Source organism: Argentina silus (genome assembly GCF_951799395.1).
Source record: "Argentina silus genome assembly, chromosome: 9".
NCBI classification, from domain to species: Eukaryota; Metazoa; Chordata; class Actinopteri; order Argentiniformes; family Argentinidae; genus Argentina; species Argentina silus.
Window position 1 is genome coordinate 5,686,511 of NC_139663.1, and position 19,717 is coordinate 5,706,227.

The 19,717-nt window shown below is 47.6% G+C and overlaps 1 protein-coding gene across 1 annotated transcript in view; it reads left to right on the top strand.

Moving 5' to 3' along the window:
• LOC310810285 (protein sidekick-2-like) overlaps positions 1-17,411 on the top strand; it is a 30,044-nt gene extending 12,633 nt beyond the window's left edge. Inside the window, 27 exon segments of the mRNA XM_083677982.1 lie at positions 1-95; positions 229-327; positions 450-641; positions 1,161-1,282; positions 1,405-1,514; positions 1,621-1,771; positions 1,981-2,218; positions 2,374-2,489; positions 2,609-2,798; positions 2,953-3,051; positions 3,199-3,393; positions 3,501-3,702; positions 3,799-3,902; positions 4,320-4,390; positions 4,531-4,666; positions 5,115-5,171; positions 5,624-5,725; positions 5,857-5,972; positions 6,213-6,399; positions 7,469-7,606; positions 9,589-9,750; positions 9,883-10,008; positions 10,099-10,263; positions 10,532-10,672; positions 12,214-12,358; positions 14,864-14,993; positions 16,810-17,411. The exon segment at positions 1-95 is cut by the window's left edge and continues 101 nt beyond it. Of these exon segments, the coding sequence (XP_083534108.1) occupies positions 1-95; positions 229-327; positions 450-641; positions 1,161-1,282; positions 1,405-1,514; positions 1,621-1,771; positions 1,981-2,218; positions 2,374-2,489; positions 2,609-2,798; positions 2,953-3,051; positions 3,199-3,393; positions 3,501-3,702; positions 3,799-3,902; positions 4,320-4,390; positions 4,531-4,666; positions 5,115-5,171; positions 5,624-5,725; positions 5,857-5,972; positions 6,213-6,399; positions 7,469-7,606; positions 9,589-9,750; positions 9,883-10,008; positions 10,099-10,263; positions 10,532-10,672; positions 12,214-12,358; positions 14,864-14,993; positions 16,810-17,229 (4,009 nt within the window). The 3' untranslated portion in view covers positions 17,230-17,411.
• The last annotated feature ends 2,306 nt before the right edge of the window (positions 17,412-19,717 follow it).

Here is a 19,717-nt window from a genome sequence, read left to right on the forward strand (position 1 = left end):
GAAGTTCACAGAGTACTTTACCTCAGTACTGTGTTTCACCACCCCAGGAGATGGCCCACGTAGTCCCCCCCAACGCCTACGCACACATGAAGACAGTGAGTCTCACAACCCACATGATTACAGTCATAGGATTTACACAAGACATTCAGTCTATCATTTTTACACTGTGTATAAATGTAACATACTGTATTCCTAGCTTGATATTCCCTGCATTGTTTTTGTGTTCAGCCCCTGGTGCTGTGGGTCACCTGAGTTTCACCGAGATCCTGGACACCTCTCTGAAAGTCAGCTGGAAAGACCCGAACGAGAGGAACGGAATCCTCACAGGTAACCGTGCCTGTTTACATGGTTCATCTAATATCAACTGTGATTGAGCCCTTGTGATTGGGATTGCTCATGTGAACAATAGTCCTATTGAGGGTAACCAGCCAGCTCTCCCTCCCCTGCAGGCTACCGTATCTCCTGGGAGGAGTTTAACCGTACAAACACACGGGTCACCCACTACCTACCCAACCTCACCCAGGAGTACAGGGTGACAGGCCTGACCGCCCTCACCACCTACACCATCCAGGTGGCAGGCATGACTGCCAAGGGCCAGGGCCAGCTGTCCTCCTCCACCATCTCCTCTGGGGTGCCCCCAGGTCAGTCTCCCTCTGGCCCTACATCACCTTCTTCTTCATGGGCTAACTGTCTGTAGTGGCCTCTCTCATCTGTCTGGAGTGGCCTCTCTCATTGGCTAACGGGTGGCCTTTCTCATTGGCCAACTGTCTCTGGTGGCCTCTTTCATTGGCTAACTGTCTCTGGTGGCCTCTCTCATTGGCTAAGTGTCTCTGGTGGCCTCTTTCATTGGCTAACTGTCTCTGGTGGCCTCTTTCATTGGCTAACTGTCTCTGGTGGCCTAACCTTATATAGATTAGCCACTCCTTATCTTATCTGCATCACTGATCAGACACCCACTGGCCAGTATGTCAGGTGATGAATGTTGGGGATGTTAAGGTGGCTCTCACAGTGAAGTTAAAGTGCTGCAATATACTTTCTCTAGAGGGTGGACTGGTCTAGGATAATGGTGTACATGAATGCTTTTAGTCTCCTCGTGTAAGGAGTCTAAAGGTTGTAATGTCGTCGTGTTCTAATGGCAATGTTCTCTCCCTCACCTTCAGAGATGCCGGGGCCTCCCACCAACATAGCCATCTCCAACATTGGCCCTCGCTCGGTGGCACTGCAGTTCAAACCCGGCTACGATGGCAAAACCTCCATCTCCCGCTGGCAAGTGGAGGCCCAGGTGAGGCCCGCACAGTCTGTCCATTCACACTGATGTAGCACTGTCTTGTCAGACAGCCGATGATGTGTCATTTGAAAGGCATGCTGGTTTATCTTAACGCATTACCTTCCCTCTCCCTCTAGATCGGTATCATAGGAGAAAATGAGGAATGGCTGATCGTCCATCAGCTGCCCAATGAACCTGATGCCAGATCCTTGGAGGTCATGGAACTTAACCCCTACACCTACTATAGGTACACACACTGTTCTCTCTCAGGATGCCCATATTCAAAGCATCATACTTGTATCTTCCCATAGAATCCCCCTCTAACCCATGGTACACCCTCATGTCAACCCTAGGTTCCGCATGTGCCAGGTGAACATTGTGGGCACCAGCCCTCCCAGCCAGCCATCCAGGAAGATCCAGACCCTGCAGGCCCCGCCTGACATCTCCCCCCTCAACGTGACCCTGCGCACGGCCAGCGAGACCAGCCTGTGGCTCAGATGGGTGGTATGTCCTGATACAAACACAACTTACACACACACACACACACACACACACACACACACGCACACTTAACGTACAACATTTGATGATACACAATAAACAACCAGTATGCATGTTACAAGTCTGTTGGTTCATGCTGTACATGTGTGGTTATGTCAGTGAATTATGGACTATTGAATATGATAAACACATAAACACCTCATCTCTTCTAGCCTCTTCCAGAATGGGAGTACAATGGGAACCAGGAGCTGGTGGGTTACAGAGTCCAGTACTCCAGAGCTGGGTCCAAGGGTGGGGTTCTGTCCCACGTCATCACTGACCGGCTGGAGAGGGAGTTCACCATCGAGGACCTGGAGGAGTGGACCGAGTACGAGGTCAGAGTACAGGCCGTCAACGGCATCGGGTCCGGACCCTGGAGCCAGCCCATCCATGGCAGAACCAGGGAGTCTGGTGAGTCTGGTGATAACACCCACCTAAACACACTAAACACTCTTTCAATGTCCATACCTCACACACTCATACTCTATCTATGGGGTTATTTCAATCATTGGTTGTATATCTTCAGTGGTTGTATTATAATGGCTGACCTTTGACCCCTGCTGTAGTGCCCTCATGTGGTCCCACCAATGTGTCAGCCTTCGCCACCACCTCCAGCAGCATCCTGGTCCGCTGGGGAGAGGTCACAGAGGGCGACCGCAACGGACTCATTCTGGGCTACAAGGTCAGCTACTGTACATACAGCAGGAAGGCTCTTTAGCAGTAGTAGTAGTAGTTTGTTTGTAGGCATATAGCATTTCACCTGTACTCTTTCAACAAACTATGTCACCCCCCCCCTCCCAGGTGGTGTACAAGGAGAAGGACTCAGACACCTCCCCACAGTTCTGGGCTGTGGAAGGGAACACCAGTCACAGTGTACAGCTGAGTGGTCTGGGGAAGTATGTACTGTATGAGATCCAGGTGCTGGCCTTCACACGCATAGGAGATGGCAGAACCAGCTCCCCTTTCATCCTGGAGAGGACCCTGGATGATGGTAAACATCACACACACACACACACACACACACACAACACTTTAAACAGTTCTAGCTATAAGGCCTAGTATACTTTTCTCTGTTCATTAGGGGAATTAGGGGAATCATATTACAGTTGTATTGTTTAACATGTTGCCTCCACTGTCATCCCTAGTGCCCGGCCCCCCAGTTGGCATCCTGTTCCCTGAGGTTAGGACCACCTCTGTGAGGCTCATCTGGCAGCCCCCTGCCCAGCCAAACGGCATCATCCTGGGTGAGTAGATGGAGATATCCTCCCTCTTGTCTTGTCATCACTGTCCACATGGATTCATACTGTATCTTTCGACAATGTTGTGATTCTTCGTGGTTTTTGTTGTTTCTTAACTGATTGATTATGTTTCTATATCTTCCTCTCTCTTAGCCTATCAGATCATATACAGGAGGAACTCCTCCAATAGCAACGCTGCCACCGTGGACGTGCTGAGCCCCAGTGCGCGACAGTACACAGCGACTGGACTGAAACCAGAGTTGGTTTATGTGTTCCGCCTCACCGCCCAGACACGCAAGGGCTGGGGGGAGGCGGCCGAGGCACTGGTGGTCACCACAGAAAAGAGAGGTACGTGGAAATAGTAAAAAAAACAAACGTTTTTTATTGATTATTTTACAGTCAATATTGTTGTGTCTGAGAGTGACATGGTGTATGTTTGGCCCCACCCACCTCAGCACGGCCCCAGCCAACCAGCCGCCCCACGGTGCCTCAGGAGGACGTCCAGGCCCGCAGTGTGCTGTTGTCATGGGAACCGGGCAGCGACGGCCTTTCACCGGTGCGCTACTACACGGTCCAGTACAGAGAGCTGCCAGACAGTAACTGGACTGTCCACTCTGCGTCGGTCAACCACGAGGCCAGCTCCTACATCGTGGACAAGTGAGACACTGGAGACACTATTCCACATTGAAGAGAGTCAAAGGAATACTTAACTGACGTACAGTGATGGACTGACTCTGATTCTTCTCTCGACAGGCTAAAGCCATTCACCTCCTACCAGTTCAGAGTGAAGGCCACCAATGACATCGGGGACAGCGAGTACAGCGACGAGAGTGAGGCCATCACCACGCTGCAGGACGGTAAGTGCCATGTTAATCTTTGACTGCTCGTCTCTGTATGACCTCTGAAGTGCTCCTCTCTGTGTGAGGCGGCAGTTATCTCCAGCCGTTGTTCTGTCCTTGACTCCCTTGCCTGCACGCCGATGCACTTCACATCAGAATGTCAAGTAGAGCCGCACTGTGTAAGCCATACAAGCCCACTTAGGAAGTGATGTCACGAGTTGATTGTGAGACCGACGTCGACTGCGCTTGTGAATACACGATGACCTCATTCTCTAAACCCAGGGCCTCATGCGAGCTGTGCTACAGCTCCTGCTGTGTCTGAGTCAATAGATCCAGTGTTTGTGTATGTGTCCAGCAGCTTATGGTACCACTCAATACGGGGCCTCTCCAGCTGTGTTGGTTCAATAATACTTCCCCTTCTCTCTATTCACTTAGCCCCAGACAAAGCCCCCACAATCCTCTCTGTCACACCGCACACCACAACATCAGTGCTGGTCCGCTGGCAGGTAAGCATTAGTATTGATGTGTTATTATGTGTTATTACGTTTGCGTCCCTGGTGAAAGCCATGACAGTATTTTTTGTTTCTGTTCTGTGTGTTTGGTGAGTGCTTGTGCTCTAATCGGACTCTACTCATTTCAACTCCAGCCTCCTGCTGAGGAGCAGATCAACGGGGTTCTGCTGGGGTTCAGGGTACGGTACCGGGAGTTGCTCTACGACCGTCTCCGCAGCTTCACGGTCCGTACCGTCAACAGCCCTGCGGCCAACTGGGCTGAACTCACTGGTGGGTTTCCCTTCTTCACCTATCACACTACCCCATCCCACTCACTGCAACCCTGCCTGGTGGTTGCCCTACTTACACCATAGATGTAACGCACAAACACACCTCAATACACACAGCCAACATCTAACAACACAACACTACACACAGCCCAGCAGCCCTGATGTGAATTAGGTCATGGGTTTCAAAGCCCTTGTATTATCTCATTGTTCCCTCATTCTTCAGCTTGGGTGCTGTCAGTGGCATGCCTATGGAAATCGTGCTTAAAGAGACAACTACCAGTGCTAACCTTCTCTTTCTCTCTCCGCTCCCCTCTGCCTCTTTCCCCCTTTCTCTCTCTCTATCTCTCTCTCTCTCTCTCTCCCTCTCTCTGTAATGGCTGCCTTCGCTCCTATCCTGGTGCGCTATCCTCCCTCCCCTGATCCCCCCCTCCTGTACTGTCCTCCCTCAGCCCCCTACAGTGTCAGGAACCTGAGTGAGTCCTCACTCACCCAGTACGAGCTGGATAGTAAGTCCTCAGTCTCTCTCTCTCTCACTCTATCCTTCTCCGTCTCTCTTTCTGTCTCTTTCTCTCTGTCTTTCTCTCTCTCTCTCTGACCATCTGCCTCTCTCAAGCATTGGGACTCCATCACAGAACTCTTGTCTTTGTGTCTTTTGTGAGTCATTTCTCTCTGTTTCTCTCTCTTTCTTGCTGCTTCCACATGTGACCCTAATTGTTTTGTGTCCTTCTGTTTGGTCTTCTATTTCAGTGTGCTGTGCTCTCATTGTTCCACTCTGATTCGTTTTTTTTTTCTACCTCATCATCATCATCATCATCATCATCATCATTGGCAGATTGCCCGTGTGTCCCCGATTTGACCTCATCACATCTCTCAAGTTGTTTATTACGTTGCGTTACCTTGGGTCATTGTTGCGTGTCCTTTTGCATCAGGGGTTGATGTTGTGTTGTTCCCCCTACAGACTTGAGTAAACACAAACGCTACGAGATCAGGCTGAGCGTGTACAACGCTGTGGGGGAGGGGCCTACCAGCACGCCACAGGAAGTGTTTGTGGGAGAGGCAGGTGAGTGTCGGTTGGCTCAGATGCTCAGTTGTGCCACTATACAATACAAAGACTGTTCCATTGTTCCAGTATACATAGACGAATATTACTGTCAGTGTATGATATTTACCTTTTACTCTATTACCTTCCAGTCCCAACAGGCCCCCCCCAAAATGTGGCCATCCAATCCTCAACAGCCACCCAGCTGGATGTCACATGGGACGCCCCTCCTCTCGACGCGCAAAACGGGGACATCCAGGGGTACAAGGTAAAGATCAGTTGGTGGTTCAAGGACCATCACGCGTAAGCATAGACTATACATCACATAATAAATGATTTGATGAACAGCACAAACTTTCACTTAGTTAACATTATGATATTCGGGTCCAAATAGTTTTCAGCCTGCTGCAAAATAAAATCTTAAATTGATCTAGACAGCAACAAATCTGTTTTTTTTTCGGTTGTTCACCTTGAGAATGTGTCTAACCTCTGACCCTGTTGTTTTTAGATATACTTCTGGGAGTTCCAGCTCCAGAATGAGACTGAAAGACTGCGTACTCTCTTCTTGCCTGAGCTGGGGGTCAAGCTGAAGAACCTGACGGGCTACACCACCTACATGATGAGTGTGGCAGCTTTCAACGCAGCGGGAGACGGGCCGCGCTCCCTACCCACCAGAGGGCGCACTCAACAAGCAGGTGAGATACCGGGGGCTAGAAGCACCCAGCAGTACAATAGGGGCCAAGCTGATTCACTGAAGTTCTGCAGCGCACTGTAACTGTGTATGCTACACTCACTGAAGCCCTGCAGTATCTCTCTACAGTCTCTATGTCTGTCTCTCTCTCTCTCTCTTTCCATCTGTCTGTCTCCTACCCTCACTCTCACTCTTTCTATCTCTGTCTCTTTTCCTGTCGCTGTTTCTGTCTCTCTCTCTCTCTCTCTCTCTCTCTCTCTCTCTCTCTCTCTCTCTCTCTCTCTCTCTCTCTTCACTGTCCAATTTACTTTATGTGAGAATGTGAAGGAGCATCCCAAGGCCATTGCCCACTTCAGTCACATAAGCTCCCTGCAGGAGAAGTGGTTGAGTGCTTTCAGCTTGAGTCTGAGGTTCTCAGTATAAGGGACACATACTACAGGCTGTGTAACTGTCAAATGTGTCCCCTCCATTCCCCCCAGGAAATAGGACTCACAGTATATGGACTATTTCGGGGGAGGGTATCTTGGGGGACTCTGGGTCTTCTTGGCACATCCCCCCCAGGGACACCATGGGGGCGGAAGCCTGATGACAGTGTGGAGGAGGAGGAGGGGACTGTGGAGTGAGGGGGACACATGTGGATTGGGTTTTGGCCCGGCCACACAATAAGGCCTGTGTTCAGTGATCCCCAGCCTTCCTCTGCGGTCGGAGTGAAGAGAAATCATTTACAGAATAAATTCCTCTTGTCTTTTCCGCCCCCTTGAAGGCTGTGACATTGCAGAGAGGACGAAGTGCTGAGAACTTAAAACGCAGTGCAGGAATTTTTGGCTTTCTGCACTACAGGGGACTGGGAAATCAGCCAAAACAAGCTTTCATGCATTTTATGCAGAAATTGCGGCTAAGTCCTGACACTCAATGTCTCTTGAAGGTCATGGGATGATTGCGTATAGTGTAGTCCTCCATATGAATAGGAAGTTAGATTCATCATATCCTTGGTAGATGAAACAGACACTCAGTGTTTCTAACCAGACTCTCCTCTCTTCTCCTCTCTTCCACCCCCCCCCACCCCACCTCAGCCCCCAGTGCTCCCAGCTTCATCCACTTCAGCGAGCTCACCACCACCTCTGTCAACATGTCTTGGGGAGAGCCCAAGCAGGCCAACGGCATCATCGAGGGCTACCGCCTGGTCTACGAACCCTGCACGCCCGTGGATGGTGAGAAACCCTGAAGCCCAATAGCCTGATAGATAGATAGATAGATAGATAGATAGATAGATAGGTACTTTATTGATCCCTGAGAGGAAATTAAGGCGTTATAGCAGCTCACATCATAAACAACAACAACAAAATCAAGTGACAATAGAAAATAGAATAAAAATAAAATAAAATAGACATCTGAAACATTATATACAGGAAGAACAGTCCAGTATGATTTAACATCCCCAAGCCTGACTCGGATCACCCTGATCGAGCCAGCCGGAGGAGTTGTACAGTTTTATTGCAGCAGGCAGAAAAGATCTCCTATAGCGCTCCTTAGTGCAACGTGGTTGTAATAATCTGTTGCTAAAGGAGCTTCTCTGCTCTGCCACAGTGTCATGTAGGGGATGGGAGGCCATGATGGCCAGGAGCTTGGTCCTCATCCTCCTATTGGCCACTTCCTCCACAGTGTCCAGGGTGACACCGAGGACAGAACCAGCTTTCCTTATAAGCTTGTTCAGCCTCTTGGTGTCACCTTCCTTGATTCTGCCCCCCCCAGCATACCACCGCATACAGCACTCCGCTGGCCACCACTGACTGGTAGAACATGTTCAGCAGAGTCCTGCACACACCAAAGGACCTGAGCCTCCTCAGGAAATAAAGCCGGCTCTGGCCCCTCTTGTACAGGACATCTGTGCAGTCCAGTTTATTGTCTAGGTGCACCCCCAGGTACTTATAGCTCTGGAACATCCCCACATCCTCTCCCTGGATTGAAACAGGAGACAGGGGGACCCTAGTCCTCCTAAAGTCCACCACCATCTCTTTTGTCTTGCTGATGTTGAGTAGCAGGTGGTTCTGCTCTCACCACTCAACAAAACTCTGTACTCAGTCTCCTGGTCTCCACTGATACATCCCACAATAGCAGAATCGTCCGAGAACTTCTGCAGATGGTAAATATCTGTGTTGTGCCTGAAGTCCGAGGTATGGAGGGTGAAAAGGAAGGGAGCCAGAACTGTCCCCTGGGGGGCGCAAGTGCTGCTCACCACCCAGTCCGACACACATCCCTGTAGGCCTACTGAGATGGACTGTTAGGCCATAAACGTAAAGATATATAGCTCCCAGTCAGCCAATGATTTACATTCATACATATCATAGCCGCCATGCTTTTTTCTTTTTCTTTTTTTAACTTACACCACTCTAAAAGCCAGCCCAGTGCCCTAATCTGTTACAGCTGGGTAGGCCCTGTGGCCACAAACATCCATGCATCTAACCAACAGATCAAGTGTGCCCTGCTACGGTGGGGTTTTCCAGCACCATCATTGAGTGAAGCATGGCTAATAGATGGCTAAATGTGGTTGGTTCTCCAGATTCTTAAGTAATTGGGAGCAGAGGTGGAATGCTGTGGTCCCAGGCCTGCCCGCTAATGGCCCCTGAGCAGCCAGCCATGTGGGAGACACAGCTGGCCCTGGGAAGGTGTTTACAGAATAGCCCCTCTCTATCTGAAGGCCTGCAGTAAAAGGCCATATCTGTTTATTGGGGATGCTCACGCTCATGCTCACTCAGTTGACGAGGCAATAGGGCAGTAGCAAGACCTGAACTGGCTATGCAGTATAGTGTGTAGTGTGTGTGTGTGTGTGTGTGTGTGTGTGTGTGTGTGTGTGTGTGTGTGTGTGTGTGTGTGTGTGTGTGTGTGTGTGTGTGTGTGTGTGTGTGTGTGTGTGTGTGTGTGTGTGTGTGTGTGTGTGTGTGTGTGTGTGTGTGTGTGTGTGTGCATGTGCGTACGTGTAATGTGTGTACATGTGTGCATGTGTGTACGTGTGTGTATGTGCATGTATATGTGTGTATGTGTGTGTATGTGTGTGTACGTGTGTGTACATGTGTATGTGTGTACTGTATGCATGCCTTTGTGCCTGCATGTCTGTGTGTGTGTGTGTAGATTTTAAAATGCAGCATCTAGAGCCTTAGTGTTTCCTGTACAGACTCCTCTCCTCGCACTCCAGGTGTCAGTAAGATTGTGACAGTAGATGTGAAGGGCAGCGCCCCCCTGTGGATGAAGATCAAAGACTTAGCTGACGGGGTCACCTACAACTTCCGCATCCGGTCCAAAACCCTGACCTACGGGCCTGAGGTGGAAGCCAACATCACCACTGGCCCAGGAGAAGGTAGGCTTGTCCATGTAGCTATTTTTGCCAACTCTACAGTCTTATCTATAGAGCTGTGTTTGCCCTTTTTTAGACAATACTACTGTGGGATTTGTATTGACCCAAAGCCTTGTCTGTATTGTACTCTGTAAGGAGCTCCAGGCCCACCCGGAGAGCCCTTCATCTCTCGGTACGGCACAGCACTCACCCTGCACTGGAGCAGTGGTGACCCAGGGCACGCTCCCATCACACGCTACGTGATCGAGGCCAGGCCCTCTGGTGAGTTTAGTGTATACTTTTGTTACTAAAAAAAAACAATTATCTACAGCAGATGTCTCAAATCATATGGTTTTTTTTCATGTCCTATAGATGAAGGTTTATGGGATATCCTGATCAAAGACATCCCTAAGGAGGTGACGTCATACACACTCAACCTGGAGATGCTGAGAGAAGGAGTCACCTATGACTTCCGGGTCATTGGGGTCAATGACTATGGTTATGGCTCGCCTAGTGCTCCCTCCCCCTCTATATCTGGTCAGTTCCAGTTCAAAAAATACACAATTATATTGTATATCAGGGGAGGCTGGTGGAGACGGAAATCAGGGGACTGGCTCATTGTGTTTGATACCATTCCTCATTCCATTCCATGCATTACAATGTGCCCGTCCTCCGATTTCTACCTCTACCAGTCTCTAAAGGTGTACCATGTACTATATCCACTTGTATACTATACGATATACAGTGTAAGTTTGATTGACTCCTCTTGGTATTGACAGTGGTCTCAACTGTGTATTGTCTTCAGCCCAGAAAGTGTCGCCCTTCTATGAAGAGTGGTGGTTCCTGGTAGTGATCGCTCTAGTGGGCCTGATCTTCATCCTCCTCCTCGTCTTCATCCTCATCATCCGTGGGCAGAGTAAGAAATACACAAAGAAAGCAGACTCAGGTAGGCAAGAAAGGGAACCGCTCCACTTAGAAACGTTTTTTGAATACATGGTACAAGTGCTAATTCAACATCCACAGGACTCCAGGAATGAGGCACAATTGATTGAAAACTCTCAAAGAAAATAAAGATCCATTTTCTGTGAATAGGTTTCAATAAGTGCACATCTGAAAGCTATTTCTAAAATAAGAGACTGCAATTACCAAAATCACCCTCTCCGTGTCTGGCTGACTGGTGTAAGGTGATACAAAGGTAAAAGCAGCAGCTGTTATACAGCACAGGGATAGACAGGCAGAGTAATGGAAAACCAGGGCATTTAAAAAGAGTGTTTTAAAAGGATTGAGAGGATCAATAACCGGTGTAAGTGGCCTTGGTTTGGAATGTTTAAGCCATTAGTCAGAGTCCCTCTGCTGTGAGTCATGTCCCTGACCCTACCGTGCCACTCTGCCATCCTGGCATACTGCCAAATCACCCCAGGTGACATCACTGCTGGGCACTGTCTGCGGCATCACGGGTTGACTGACTGGCACTGCCCTCGACTATGTTGAACAGTTGAAAGCTGGACATGGCACTTATTGATAAATAATATTCTGACGATTGCCATCAACCATGATATGATATGTCATGAAAGGGAGCCTTTTTATGCTTTTTAGGCTTAACAAAGACACCACATCTGCATATGTTCAGTTGAATGGACATGCAGACAGAGAAGGGTCATATGTGCTAAATTGAAGAACAACAAACAGAACAACAACAACAACTACAACAACAACATCATAACAGTCAGTTAGCAGTGTCCATAGGCTAGACCTGACAGTGATGGATGGACAGAGAGGTGAGGAGGAGGGGAACAGGCGAGAGGAGAGGGAGAGGGGTCAAGCCTACCTTAATCTCAGACCAGTTCCTTTTTAGGCTTGTCAGCGTTTAGTGTGGTTCCAGGGACCTGGGATCCTGGGGTCTCAGGGGTCAGTCAGCAAGGTTTGACTGGGATAGGGAAGACAAGGGCTGTGTTTGTGTGGAACACAAAGAGCCCCTATCAGGCCCTGCACCCCCAGCCAACCCCAGCCGCACGGCCGTTCTGTCCCACTGGTGCCTGTTTGTTTTACCGCCGGCATACACTCACCACCAGGCCTAGGGGCCAGCATGGGTGAGATCACACCAACCAGCCAGGGGGAGGAGAGGTCACTGCCCCTCCAGCCCTTGCTCTCTCTCCCACCCTAACTCACACCTCGGCCACGGTCTCAGACGTGTGTGTGTGTGTGTGTGTGTGTGTGTGTGTGTGTGTGTGTGTGTGTGTGTGTGGGTGGGTGGGTGGAATGGGTGTCTTCAGTAAGGTCTCTCAAACGTTGGGTTTAGAGGGGAGGCTGCTGAATGACTGTCAGATACATGTAGAACCACAATCTGGTGTCATGGTCACAGCTAATACCAAATCACCATGACACATTATGTGGTGATGATTGTTTGGATTCACTATTTGTATGCACTATTATGAACAGCTAAACTCTAGACTAACCTTCACACAGTGTCCTCGTATGTCCACACAGGCAGCCACTCCAACTGTACCGCCCTGCCTCTCACCCATGGAGAGATGGTACGTCTGGACGAGGGACGCTTCCCCGCTCTGGAGCTCAACAACAGACGCCTTTCAGTCAAAAACTCCTTCTGCCGCAAGAACGGCATCTACACTCGGTCAGTTAGCCCTTCCCCCCCCAAAAAAACCTCCACACATACACAATCATGTACGACCTCAGATCTTTGTTGTTGTTGTTTTTTTAGATCTGCCAAAAAACAATATTCTGTTGTGTTGTGAGTTGACCACTCTATTGCTTTGTCCTGAATGAAAAAGTAAATTATTCTACTCAAGTTTGCTGCTCTTTTTTCCGTTAAGTGTATTTCTTGGCGTATTGGCTGAAATAGGATACTCAATGTATTGTTGTTTGTTTCCGTCTCAAGTCTTTCCTTGGAGCAAACTGTCTGTCAGGGAGAACATGCCAAGACTGCAGGGGTCCAGCTGCTAAGATCAACCTCCGCCCGCCAGCCTCATTGACATTCTATGTGCATGTGTGAAGTAACAATTTATATAAGAAGACCACACAATGCAGCTCCCTTAGCATTCATGAGCTTCAGCTTGTGTCCTTTGTCTGTTTGTCACAGCTACAAACAAAGACCAGTTATGGGGTTACAACAGACCATCTTCATCCGGTCCTCTTGGCCCACAACTTCTCTCAAGCACATAGAACAGCATTGTGAGAATGTTCTTAGTGGCAGTGTGAGAACACGTTCTTCAGTACATTAGGACTTTGACAGCAGACCAGCTCTTTGGTGATGTCTGTGTAAACACAGATAGTGTAGATCTACAGAGCCTATCAGAGCCAGGTTGAAAGACCCAGGGTAGGATTAATCACGTATTGGTGGGGGTTAGCTAGCCACACAGTTCGGGTGTTGGGATGGAGGTTTGAGGGGCAGGGTCTACTTCCTCTGGTGGAAACCAGATAGGGTAGTTCTGCAGTGCACCCATTATAGTGGAATGTGTTGGATGCCCGGGGAGGTAGGCGGGGGGTAGGAGGTTGGTACTGGTCTCTCCCTGACTGGGGAGGCCCAGGACAGGGATCAAAGCAGTACGAGCTGCTCTCTGCCTTTGAAGAGCTCCACTCGGGTGCAGCTTTGCTAATGATCTGCTGCCCAGAGAGGGAGGCCCTCCCGCGGGGGAGGGGATGGGTGAGGGTGGGGGTGAGAGAAGAAGGGAAGGAAGGAGGTAGAGTTGGGATAAGGAAGAGGGAAGGCAGTATACAGTACTGCTGAATAATTAAAACAACACTCGGAGCTGAAACTTGATGGGTGATGGGGGATGTTAAAATCCATCTCACCCCCCTCCTCCTCTCCCCTCACACACCCCTGCCCCAGTCCCTGTATGCCTCTCTCTGAGCCTGCTCTGAATTTTAAGTAGATACTTAATCACAACATCCCGTCAGCTGATATCCCTAGCATTAACCCAGAGAGGCCATCCTTTTGTAGTGTTAACCCTTTCATGGTCAACATCACTACCATGCCTTCTGAACAAGTCATCTCAATGATTTAGAAATAACACGAGGACAACATAAAGGTCTTTGTTGTGAAAATAGAAGGTTTGAAACATGTAGCTGTCTGCTTTTTTTCAGGCGAATGTAGTACCTTTCTTTTTAGGATGATTTTTCGAATGTTTTCTAAAGCTAACAATATATATTTCTGTTATTCATTCGTGTTTTGTACAATTTCAATACAAAAAAATGTGTTTTAGCATAATGTCTATTATGCCCATTATGCTAAACCAACTGATGTAAACTACTGTTCCGAGGGAGCTTGGGGATCTAGGTCTTCTGAAATGTCTCGACAGGCTTTGTCCTTGAACAGAACAGAAGTCATTACAGCAATGAAAAACAAGTATCCTGACAGATGTTTTTCTGCTTTACTTTATGGACATAATGACTGGGGGCCAGAGAAGCATGGGTCATTTTCATCAGTCTGTGCTCATAAAGAGGTTCATAACATCTCGCTGTGCTCGGAGCACACTTAGTTACACAGCCATTCCCCAATGAAAAGCAAAAACCCCAGCCTGGATCTGGGTACTCATTCAGTTGTAATCAACAGAGAGAATTCTTCCATTAGGATGCTCTTCAAGGAGGTTCCTGTGTGTGTGTCCCGTGATTACGCTGAACCAGCGCTGGCCTCACCCCCTGCCTGCGTTCCAAACAGACGCCTCACTATCTACAGAGATCAGAGGGAGAACACTAGAGAATAGAGCCAATTATGGACTCATGCACTATGTATCATTGCCTCCTCAGAATGCACAACTAATCCATCGCCTTGTTATTGTCATGCTCTCTCTAGACTGCACATCTCCAGCATTATACTCTTAATCAATGAGTATGCACTGGGCATGTGGCTGTTAATCCAGGGACCCCCACGGGGTCTGGTGCTTTGTGTAAGAGCTTTAGAACTCATTTGAGCGCCTCTGATTAGCCCTTGCACATTTGGGTGTCAGTCACAGGACCAACAGAGACTTTAGTAGCCACAGACTTCATCCCAGAGGCTCTGTGTTTTGAGTTTACAGTAGCTAAATAGGCCCCTGTCGTACTGAAACAATACTGTGTTGTGGCAGACTTGAAGGTGACCTTGATTTTTTCTTTCTCTCTCTCTCTCTCTCTCTCTCATCAGGTCTCCCCCAAGGCCCAGTCCAGGCAGCCTACATTACTCTGATGAGGACGTCAGCACTAAATACAATGACCTGATCCCAGCCGAGAGCAGCAGTTTGACTGAGAAGCCCTCTGAGATATCAGACTCTCAGGTACAGTACAGTACAGGACAGACTGACCTTTTGGCTTCCCTACCACTCATGTCTGTGCCGGCCGGATGTGACCATTAATTAGTGAAGTTGAGGTTTAATAGGTTTCTGCAGCACAGCAAAGTTTGACGGTTATTTATTCAGCCTGACAGGCTACTTCAGGGAAAATGATGACCTCTCGTAGCACTGCAACACATCACTTTAACTTTTTCACCCTCATTTTTCCTTCCCTTGACAACTTTGCTATTTTTCTCACATAATTGCTATAGTGTTAGGAGCAGAAATATCCTCTCTCGAAAGAACACCCACATCCCGCTTGCCAAACTAGATTTCGGCCTGATTATGTTTTGGCGTTGGTGAGAACAAATTAATTATCTGTATGAGGGTCTGTTTCTAGTTCGTCACCTCGAACTAGAATTCCCTGTATTGACATAAGCTGACATGACTGACATATCTCATTCCGGCTTTGGGTTTTTATGAGTTATTTCTCCCATGGGAAGGAAGGCCAGAGCAGATTCTCATGTCTCAGCCTCTCCTGTAATGTCTTCACCACTAATTAATTATCCTCAAACAGGAAATGTCATGTTAATCTGGGCTGCTGGGATCCGCCTCCTCTGGGCATATGAAATCTGGAGTAGGGATCTGGACGTGTCAGTGGGTAGAGTAGTGAAACCGAGAAACACTAGACAGGGCTATGGGGAGTTTGTGTGTGTGTGTGTGTGTGTGTGTGTGTGTGTGTGTGTGTGTGTGTGTGTGTGTGTGTGTTTTAGGGGATGGGGTGGGGATCATGGGACCCCCACTCTGTTAACAGGAACATCTGTCTTCCCACACCCTGCTCTGGGTCTCCCCAGTGTGTTTGTCAGGTACCTGCACAGTCAAAACATTGTCTGACCCCCATTTGAATCAACACAGCTCTCCCGGGACCCACAAACCACTGTTATTCTTCCCCCCAGCATTGGCCCACACTGTTTACCTGCCACTTGAGCAAATAAATGGACCCTCTAGATAGAACTCCAACATCTGTCTGGCCCCCTCAGTAGTGGTACATGGGGATTGGCTTGCCACACAATAGACACACAGTCAAACCCTCACACTCACATTACAACACAGATGCAAACATTTAGACTTTGCATAAGATAAATATTTTCCACTGTAATAGATTGTTTGCCCGGTTTACACAATGTGCTTACATAGATGTGACACGTTGTGCACAAAGGAGCCTATGAAAAGGAATGATTGCTCTACTACGTCACGAGTAGACTGCTCTAACTTAATCCCTGAAACACTGTCTTTATCCACCTATAGGAAGTGCTCTTGTTGTCCTATCAGATGTGTGCTCCTCAGGGCTTTGGGTGAGGTCCTGTAGTCACCTGTGTGTGTGTGTGTGTGTGTGTGTGTGTGTGTGTGTGTGTGTGTGTGTGTGTGTGTGTGTGTGTGTGTGTGTGTTAGCTGACGGGAGAGAGCTCCTAGAGCATAGTGTTCCCTCCCTGTAGAAGATGATGTAGGATCCAGTATTAGATTCTAACGGTGTGGGTCATGTGTCGTGTACAGCTTGGTCACATGACGTAGGTCCTTGAGGCCACTGTGGTAGTCTTAGTCCATTTGTAATAATAATGTCCAATATATCTCACTTGTTTGGATTCAATCCCACCAAGACCAGGTCATTCTGACTATTTGATTAGATAGATGCTTAGTCATTGTTGTGGTCATTTGACGGTAGAAAAGAGCTGTTCGTAAACCCTTCCCCTAAGTTCCTACTTAGATTCCTTCCTTAGGTGTTCTGCCTCCTGAACTCAATGTTCCTGTTGTCCGTTAACAGGGCAGCGACAGTGAATACGAGATGGATCAGAGCCGACAGAAGACCCACTCCTTCGTTAACCACTACATCAGCGACCCCACCTACTACAACTCCTGGCGTCGCCAGCAGAAGGGCGTCTCCCGCCCACCCGCGTATGGATACGCGCAGCCCGAGCCTCTGGTGGAGCAGGAGTCCCGGCAGCACCCACCACCCCTGCCACCACTACCCCCTCTGCTGCCCCAGAGCGCCCCCTCCCCCCAGCCCCAGATCCAGGGCCCGGGCCAGGGCACCCTGTTTAGGCCCAAGGGCAGCCGGACTCCCACCCCATCCCTGCTGTCCTCCGAACCGACCAGCCAGCACAGCACCCTCTACAGCAGGCCTCCCAGCAGCCTGGGCTGTGCCTCTCAGGCACCTACCGCGGGATTCTCCTCTTTCGTTTGACACACGACCCTCCTTTCAATAACAACAGACAGACCAAGGCTGACTCTTTTATTTTGTTGTTGTTGGTTTACTCGTATTTTATTTCCGATTGGTTGTTTTTTCTATTCTATTGACAGAGGTGTTGCTGAGTATTAAACATTGCAGGCATCTTGAATAGGATTTTTCTCCCTTGTGAAGGGTGTGTGAGGTGTGTGTGTGTGTGTGTGTGTGTGTGTGTGTGTGTGTGTGTGTGTGTATGTGTGTGTGTGTGTGTGTGTGTGTGTGTGTGTGTGTGTGTCTGTGTGTGTCTGTGTGTGTCTGTGTGTCTGTGTGTGTCTGTGTGTGTGTGTGTGTGTGTGTGTGTGTGTGTGTGTGTGTGTGTGTGTGTGTGTGTGTGTGTGTGTGTGTGTGTGTGCGCATACATGTGTGTGTCTAAGTGTGTGTGTCTGTGTGTGTGTGTGTGTGTGTGTGTACATTTACTGTATATGTTTTTCTGAAAAAAAAAGACAATCATTCTGAAAGGATGTTTCTGTTGCTTCAGCACTTGTTTTATGACACAACCATACATGTAAACAGGGGAGGAACTGAGATTCTAAGAATTAAAAAACCCTTGTTTTAAAACAAAGATAAGTATTATAAGTTCAACCTATATGATGACAATAGTACTGCATTATGAAGGATTAATCATTGGACTATGGCTCACAGACACTGACGGAAGAGGAAACTGACTCAAAAGGGAAAAGCCTCAATGCGGGCAAGAAATACGAACCAAGGATGAAAAGAGAGAAAAATGAACTCTGACCTGAGGAATGGCATTGCCACCATGGCCCTCAGCTACCATGGCTGCAATGGCTGCCTTTGACGTTCTCACTTACCCAAACCATTGTTGCAACTGCGTATGTGATACTGTATGTATTTGTCACCTTTTGTTGAACAGATATTTCTTAATGGTATCAATCAGCTAAAAGCTAAACATTTTCTGAACACCGCTAGTGACAATGTTATGAATCACATTAAAGCATTGTGGCACCTTTATAGCAGTCTGGGGGATGTGTTGATTGCTCCACAGTCTCAGTGCTTCCATACTCTATAGCAAATTACTCCTGAGAGAGTCCTCCTCACACAATATTGTTTCTGCTCAAATGAATAATTGTGTTAGTTGTGAAAGTATAATGACTTATTGGATTTGAGCCAACTTGATCCCAATGACATTATGTTGCTTGCAACTGCACCATACATGTTAATGTTAATGAGTGAGAGATGTAGTCATTACTCATCAAGACATACAGGAAATCTTGAATCAGATGACAAAGCTGCTAACAAGAAGTTTCCCCAGTACTCCCTGTTTCAGATGGAGCGAGATGTGTTTTGTGAGCTAGAATCAATGTCATACAGTAGGTCTGTCTCAGCTACACAAGGTTAACTGCTGATGTCATTGCCTGGGGTGCCTATGACCTCATCAGGAAAAGCTCAGAGTCATTGGCAAACAGTGATACTATGTGAATCCTCCCCCCCACCTCACAGATGGTGTGTTAGGTGAATCTGTAACGTAAAGCTGTGCTTATGTGTCAAGCTGAATGTTTAGTTTTCTCAAACTTGATCTTGAAATAGGGTTTCTTTCTATGAAGGACAAATCCATTGGATTTTGTTCTGAAAACCTTGAGTTTTTGGAATTTGAATCACTGGTCATGCTCAACTAATGGGTTACATTACCAAGCAGTTGTTTAAGGAACTCATGACATTGCATTTCTTCTTCCTGTGCATTGAATGGTTACACAGCAACATAGTTGCATGGTTTAGCAGTAGAAGACATCAGTTGCTTTGTAGATATATATCACCAAGGACCCTGATGAGAAGTTGTGTGTCAAATAAAGTTATACAGTATGTTTCTATACAATTGCCTAAAATGAAGGAATATAAGATGACATTGTTGTTGTCATTCAGAGATGGATTGAAGTCTGTTATATCTGCTTAAAATATGTATTATTATATATTATTGAATGTGTTTTACAACACTTTACAATATGATTTAGTATAATGACAATATGATTTAGTATAATTACACGTAAACATGCAGATACGATGATACGATTTGACATTTTACTTTACCAAAGTGATATGGGACATTGCTAAATGGAAAAGATTGGAAGGAACCAGATCACAATCTTCAAGGTCCAAAACATTACCTGTCTTGTTGCCTGTGTGGTAGATAACACATCTGTGCACATCTTGAAGGAATCATGGACCTGATCATGGTACTATTCCAGAATAAATTATTCTATTTTCTATGTTTTTTTTGTGAATGTCTCACATGCTAAGCTCTATGTCAAGAGTCAGATGATCTAAGTGTCTGACGATCCGTAGGCGGATCACTCCACAAACAAAAAGCAATACTATGAAAACATGAACACACTCCCTGAATACTTTCCTTCCACATTCTATACATTAATGTGGCCATCAACCCATTAAAATCCCTGTATAGTTTCCTTTTTCTTCACATATACGCTGA